Below are 7,948 nucleotides of genomic sequence, written 5' to 3'. Positions count from 1 at the left end.
ACCACTTTGTTTGTAACTCTGTATTGTCTGTACTCTGCTTGTGATATGTTGTAAAATGTATGTCTGTTAATGTTTCCCCCCTTTTATCTTCAAAATAAAAAAAATCTATATGTTTAAATGAATTCCATGTAAAGGAAAATAAGATCCTTTGGTTATACTTACAAGAAATACACTTTAAAGACCAACACTGTTTGCAGGAAATGGAACATACAGATCAACCATAGAAATCCTAAATTAAAGAAAGTTGGCAAGGCTATGATAACATTAGATCAATTATAATTTAAAATAAGCTTTACTAGAGAAAAAAGATATTTTATGATTAAGCATCAATAATCATGGCCAATAACAGGCTTAAGTATTTTGGGACTAAAGCCTTTAAATATACAAAGTAAAAATGGAACCAAGAACTAACAACTCTGGACTCATCATTGGTTATTTAAACTCAACACTCTTCCTAAAGGAAAAGAAGAAAAGAAAGATACCATAATCTTCTACAATGTAATTAACATATGTGACTTAATTGACATATGAAACAATGTAATCAGTACCTGCAAAATATGCTTTATTTTCAATAGCAGATGAACTGTTTGCCAAAATAGGCGATATGATGGCTACAAAGCAATTCTGAAAACATTTTAAAATACTAAATTATTTCCTGTCTGATCACAGTGATGTAAAACTAGCATAGAATATATAAAATAAGTAGAAGTTCTCCAAATGTTTGAAAATTCACTGGGGCAATTTAATCCACCCAGTATAAAATAAATCTCACATTGATAAGTGAGTGATAATATCAAATGCAAGGAATATACACAAGCAAATGAGCTATAAAAACCATGTAGGGCTAATAAGTGAATAAAGCAAGCTGACAAGCATATACTACCTATAGTATTTCTATGAAAACTGAATAAAAAAGACCATGTACACACAAATACTAACTTGACAAATGGCATGCCAAACTTGTATAGCAGTATCTACAAAAGTTCCTGAAAAGTTACCAAACAAAAGCAAGATATATCATATTTAGCAATTTAAAGATAATTTATTGCAAGTCATTATTTTCCCCCAAGATTCTAGACACAAAAAATCAAAACCCCATTAGAGGTTTTTGTAGTGATTCAGATTATTTATTCCAAAATTTATCAGCAAATAGAAAGGTCCCAGGTACCTAAATTAATCTTGCAAAGAAAAAGTTAGAGGACATGTATTGTCTGATTTAAAGTATTAGCACAAAGTTACAATCATCAGAACAGTGGATGATATTGTAATAATACACCAGAGAGCACCACATTTTTTTGTAAAGGGCGAAATAGTATTTCAGTCTTTGTACACATGTGATCTATATTACAACTGTTGAACTCAACTCCACCTGTGTGGAAGCAACATAGACAACACATAAATAAATGGAAATGGCTATGTTCCCATAAAATTTTATTTACACAAATAGTGAGTGAGCTGCATGTGGTCCCAGTCTAAACTAATAAAACATATTTGAAAGTCTGTAAGTAGTACTACATTTATAAGTATAGCTTTTGACAGGATAAATAAATTAATGAAAGAAATGAATATTTATTCAACAAATGAAGCTAGAACAATGGGATAAATATAAAAATATGAAGCCCTACTGTACATTTCAAAAAACATTAAATTGAAATGGATCATACACCTAAATGTAAAAGCAGAAATTAATATGCTATTAGAAGAAAACATTGGGAAGTATATTTGCTTTCTTGGAAGTACTCAAAGGTGTTTTAGAATCCTTAAGGTACTAACCATAAAAGTAAAAAATTAACCAAGCAAATTTCATAAGCAATAAAAATTTTTGCTCACCAAAGATACTTTCAAAAAGAAGCCTCAGACAGTGAAAAATATTTTCATTAGATAAATATGAAAAAGAATTTTATTTACACTATAAAAGAAACCTAAGAAACAGTAAAAGCACAAAATAATAAAAATTGACAACAATCTTGAACAGACAATTTATAAAAAATTCATAAATGGTCATGAAGCACATAAAATGTATATTTTAGGGAGGAAATGGCACATTGTGAGTTATATTTTGGATAACTGCATCATACTAGGGTGAGGCTCTGCTTTAGTATTACCTGTGTTTAGAATGAACTATGTTCAGGAGATGTGAATGGGCACCAAATTCTGATGATTTGTAGTGTCAACTTGCCTAATCCAAAATTTATTTCCTAGGTTTATTTCCCTTTATGTTTGATTAGGGAGGGCATCAAGCTTTAGTAATTGGAAACAAAGCAACAGCCACATTGTTTTATGCATAGAAGGTTGGGGCAGATGTTGTTGCTTCCCTGTTGCCCACCTCCTTGGCATGAGCCAGCAGCTCTGCCTGTACCTGTCCTACCTATCTTTGGTAACCCCTTCACCTATTTGACTGCTTGATCCTGTGTAAGTTTAGTTCCATGGGGAAGAGATCCAAATTCTCATGCATAATTCTCATATCATCACACTTGAAGGCACTGAGAAAGGCTGATAGGGATTCTACTTGGTTCTCATGGGTTATAGCTCATGCTCCTTGGTTCGATCTTCCCCTGGATGCTTCAGTTTCCAACATGAGATAGAGAGAAGCCTTAAACACAAAATGTAACCAGAACTTGAATCTTAAATTGAGTTAGTATTGGTGAACATATGGCTGGTATCCCAACAATTCAGCACTGTTGTGGTCATGTTAAAATACCTACTCGGTACATAAATGGATGGGTAAGCAACTCTATGTACTTATGTCTGTATCTCTGTATGTATACCAAGAATTGACCTTAGGTAGTCATCTCTCGACTCTTTTACATCTACTACTTCTGTGAATGAACACTTGCAGATTCAGAATCACTAAAATAAAGATATTCTGACATCTCCACACTGTCCTGAAGCCTTTCTCCACTTTTGTCCTCTTCAGCTACATTCTGTAAGACCCTCTCCAGGGCCAACTGCAGAGACTGTCGATGCTTTCTAAAGGAGACAACAAAGAAGTAAGTGATGGGAGCGGTACTGCTGTTAATACAAGACAGAGCTAAAGCAATGATACCATAATAATCAGGGTCAGAAGTATTTACAAACCAGGACACCACAAGTAGATTAGTGCCTATGGGCAGGCCACAGAGGAGGAAGAACAGTACCATGAGCCTGACTGCCACATTCAGCCTAGTCATTGGGAACTGCCTGGAGCCAGCGAGGGTCCTGACCAGAAGGGCGAGGCTGGACCCAGAGAAAACCACAAATAAAAAGATAAATCATGCAACTGTGACGACATACAATTCAGGATATAGAGAACAGGAAAAACTAAATATCAAAAAAAAAAAAAAACAAAACAGTGTCCATGAAAAGGATGCCCAGAAGCAGGGAAAAGATCCAGAGAAAGGCACACGAGATAGCAGACATGTGTCTTGGGCGGTAACGAAGCTTCCGGATTGGCCATAAGACAGACAGACTGTGCTCTGCACTAACAGCACTGAACATGCTCAGGCCTGTGAAATAGGAGCACAGAAGCACAGGAAGTAACTCTGGGGCACCAGAGGAGGAGGTGAAACAGAAGGTGTGGAAGAAGTAGGTCACGGAAAGTATCACTTGGTTGCAGAGGAAGACGAAGTTAGCTCCAGCCAGACTGAAGATGTAGATAGACCGTGATGGCGTTCCTGCGCATGCGGAAGCCGAGAAGCCAGAGCACCACCGCGTTTCCTGCCAGCCCAGCCAGGCCAATGATGAGGACGAATGAGTGCATGATCACCAGAAAACTCCCATTCGTTTTCCTGAGCTCCATATCACCAGTAGGGACGGTTGTATGTGCATATAGTGTAATGAGTTTCAAATCACCAGCTGGGATGGTTGGATCTACATACATACGCTCTTCACTGGTGTTCCTGGGAACACAAACAAATACTGAATACAGGCTGCACGATTTCTGATTCACAGGCCCCCTGCTTTGGAGGAATTGCTGTCTTTGTGTTACAGGGGAAGAAACAGAGGATTGCAGAAATTAAGTAATTAGTGGAGGGGTGTCCTGGAAACTACACTTAAACTTAGTTCTTATTCATCCTGAGCTAACTCTTCCTGCTCTATTCGTGTTGATCTTGCTCTTACTACGGCAACACAGGTCCTCTACTGACAAGAACATATTCTAATCATATACATTGACCCTTCTCTGTCCTCTAAAGGAACTAATCTCTGCAGCAGCTGGAGGAAAACCTTTAGGAAAGTAAGCCTTATCAAGATGTTGGTCAACCTTAAAATGATTTTGTTTTAGGAACATAGCTGAATAATCTTCTTTGAAGATGGACACCAAGACTTATTAGAACACAAGGCTATTTTATGTACATATGCATATAGACTATTGCTATGTTGTGTATATCTGTGTATATGCTACATCCTATATACTGTGTAGTACAGCCTGTTACTGCAGGGGTCCTGATGAACAGAACAGTGTAACATTATATCAAGCTCAAAGGATTCCATTAAAAGGCCCAATAAATATGAGATGCATACGGGTGCTGCCAGAAAAATTTACATAGTTTATACTAAACATTTTTCTTATAATTGAGAATACACTGTAAAGTAAAAATAGGATGACAAATATATAAATCAGTGACATAGGCATGCACTGTCATCTTCAAGTATCATCTCAATCACCTCCCAAAAGCCCCTGCTGATACATGAAGTGCTTGGTGACATGCCAGATCTAAACCATAACAATTTTTTTGCTGTGCTGGGAAGGTTTTCTTCTATTTTCCATACTAGAAGAATACTTTTTTTTTTTTTTGTAATAGTAAAACAAAAGAAGTAAAGACTTCTTTTTGGAATTAAGTGGAATAGAAGGGTAAGGGGATTAATAGGAACACTATGCACTTCTGATGACCAGAACAATTAGCAGTACCCACTATTTGCCATAAAAATGATCATTGCCCAGCCAGGCATGGTGGCACATGTGTAATTCAGCACTTGAGAGGCTGAGGCAGGAGTATCACTGTGACATCAAGGTCAGCCTGAACTACATAATGAGCTCAAGGCCAGCCTGAACTATATAGCAAAAGCCTATATCGCCCCCCAAAAATGATCTTTGATCCCCACAAACAGATATATAAAAGATCAAGTTTTTAAATATAGTTTGGATGTTTTCTGGTTTTGGAACTGGGAATCAAACTCAGCACCTCATGCTTGCCACTCAGGCCCTGTGCCACTGAGCTATATTCCCAGCCCCTAGTTTTTAAATCTGCAAAAGTAAAAAATATAGTTGGGAACTCTAACACTTATTCCGGATTCAATATAAAATATAAACATGTGTTTACACAATGCACATGTGTGTATCAAACCTGTGGGCATCATTTTCCTCTGAATCATAGATCCAGAAGATGGAGATACACACAGCAGCACAGTCATCTTCTTCCCTGACTCCCCAAAGCCAGATTTATGAGGAAGCAGGCATCTTCCTGGACAATGTCGGGCATCACATTTTATTGCTATGGCACTGTCTCTGTAATTGGCCGAGGACTGAGGCAGAATGTGGGGGCCTGCAAGAGTCCTGAGGGACAGAGGCAGAGGTGGGCAACTGCCCAAGGAGACCAGGAAAGGAACAAGGACCCAGAAGCAGGTTTTGCTTTGGGAGAAAACCTGCTAAAATCACCCTCGTATCCTGAGATTGGGGGACTTGCTCAGAGGATGGGGGCTTCATTGGATTTATGATTCTTTCTTTGAGAGCGAAAGTGAGTGTCTGGGGAGGGCTTGGAAGACCTGTCAGGCAGTTAAAAACAGAAAGGGCCCACACACCTCCACCAGGGATGGCATGCTACCGCCGCTGAGAATCTGAGGGCCTCAGTACCGCCAGCTAAAACAGCATTGCTTGTGCAAACTGACCACCAAATGATTCTGGCTGCTCACTGATCTGCCTTTGCTCGATTCTTTAACAAGTTCCTTCTTGGATGATGCACATCAAGACTGCAAGGAGACAAGAGATGGGTGAAGGTTGCTCTACAAACTGCTGCTCTTCAGCCATTCTTTGCAGTGGACACTTTTCCTTCCATCATCCTCTGTGAAGAGTCTTGTCCTGTGCTCCCTATCCTGCTTTCTATATGGGAAAATGTTGTCCATTTTCCACAAACTGTCCAAGCCATGTGCTCTAGTCCAGTGGAGGCAAACCTCTGACTGGAGTGCCACAGCAGGCACACAGAGCCCTCTCTGTCAGTACACGAGCCAAGTGTATGAGTTATTTTTTCTAAACTACATCTTAATGTTGAGATTTAATTGTAGTGTTGGCAATTTTCAATACATAAGTGGGTTTTGGGTTGCAGTTTGGGCACTCGGTCTCTAAAAGGTTTGCCATCACTGCTCTCCTTTGTGGGCTCTAGGGTCAGTGAAGATCATTAACTAATAGACCTTCAAACAGAACCCATTTGAATCTGTAAAGAACATGTGTTAGTGTTATAAAGCAATCTTCAAACTTGCAAGTCATTTGATATGGCAATGCAGAACTCTGCAAACAAAGTGGAATTTTTTCCCCTGGGGGGGAGTGTGTATTCATCATGATTAATTCTACCCAGATTTTGATGTATGTGTAAATACATATAAGACCTGAAACTATTTTTTCCACTACACACAACCTCCTTTGTGCCTCCCCGACAGTCACACTGACCATTTCACTGAGAAAATGTTCCTTTCTTGTTCTTTGAGACAGGATCACTTTATGTAAATCAGGCTGGTCTTGAATTTGTGATCCTTCTGCCTCAACCTCCCTAGGGCTAGGATTAGTATTTATTTGATCTTTTATGTTCAGCAGTATTTGTTTTATGAAAATAGGTGCTCCAGTATTTGGTGTGTAAATATTTAAAAGTGCGATCTCTTCTTGTTGGATTATCCCTTAACTAACATGTAGTAACCTTCTTTCTCCTCTAATCAGTTTGAAATTCATGATGTCTGATTAAAACTGCTTCTTCTGCTTGTTTTCAGGACCCTGGTGCATGAAATGTTGTTTTCTATCCTCTTTTAGTGTATAAATATATTTTTGATTAAATGAGTTTCATGATTTTGAAATTGATTTTTTTTATCCAGTCTGCCAATCTATGTCTTAATTTAAGAGTTGAGACCAATAACATTGAGAGATATTACCAAAATGTGTTGAGTATTTATAATCATTAGATTGTTTCTCTCTTGGAGACTCTTTTTTCCTGTCATTTTGTTTTTGTTGTTAGCCATTGAGCTTGCTTGGTGTCTTCATTTCATGTGGTTTGTTAGTGTTACTGGTTTCATTATTTCTGTGCATTCGTGACTATTTTCTGAAGTGTTGGATTAATAGTGTTAGGGTTTGTAGTACAGTACGTCACCCTGTGCCCTTCTGGCCTTTAAGGATGTGTTGTGAAGTCTGTTGTAATTCAAACAGGTTGAGCTTTATATATGATTTTATGCTTTACTCTGTTTTTAAGACTGTTTTTTGTTAGATATCTGGCAAATTAATGAGGATATATCTCGGAGAGTTTCTTTCTTAATTGTAGTTTGGTATTCTGTATCCTCACTTCCATATATATTGAACCCTTATATTTGGAAAATTTTCTGCTATGGTTGATATAAAATCATTAATAATTACATCTGTGCTATATTCTAGCTTTTCTCTAACCCCAGTTAAGCTAAGGTTAATTTTTTCAATGTCATCTAGTAGCTTTTGGATGGTCTTTTCTTGTTCCCTTCTTTTTGGTAGGTTCTCTGAGTACAAAGTGTCACTATTTCTCATATAAAATTTGCCCTTTTCATATTTTGGGAATCTAAAATTTTGATGAGTGAAGAACTTTGGGATAATTGCTACTGTCTTGTTACTCGTAGTTGCAGCAGGGAACTTATCCATGATTTTTTTTTTTGCTAGGAGAAGTGATTACTTCATGTCATGACAATTCCATCTGCTTGAAGATATTAGCAGATTTACTAAAAAGCCTTATCTTTAAATATTTAA

At 37.6% G+C, this 7,948-nt stretch overlaps 1 protein-coding gene across 1 annotated transcript; it reads right to left on the bottom strand.

The window, feature by feature from the left end:
- Nucleotides 1-2,813: 2,813 nt before the first annotated feature.
- On the bottom strand, nucleotides 2,814-3,778 carry LOC102026631 (mas-related G-protein coupled receptor member X2-like). The gene is given in 3 exon segments (XM_013511748.1): nucleotides 2,814-3,239; nucleotides 3,331-3,642; nucleotides 3,644-3,778. Coding segments are annotated over 3 exon segments (873 nt in total).
- Nucleotides 3,779-7,948: the final 4,170 nt, after the last annotated feature.

Source organism: Chinchilla lanigera, unplaced genomic scaffold (genome assembly GCF_000276665.1).
Source record: "Chinchilla lanigera isolate Chin_1 unplaced genomic scaffold, ChiLan1.0 scaffold00013, whole genome shotgun sequence".
In the NCBI taxonomy this organism is placed as follows: Eukaryota; Metazoa; Chordata; class Mammalia; order Rodentia; family Chinchillidae; genus Chinchilla; species Chinchilla lanigera.
Note: the sequence above shows the minus strand (reverse complement) of the source record. Positions and strands in the feature narration are given on the sequence as shown.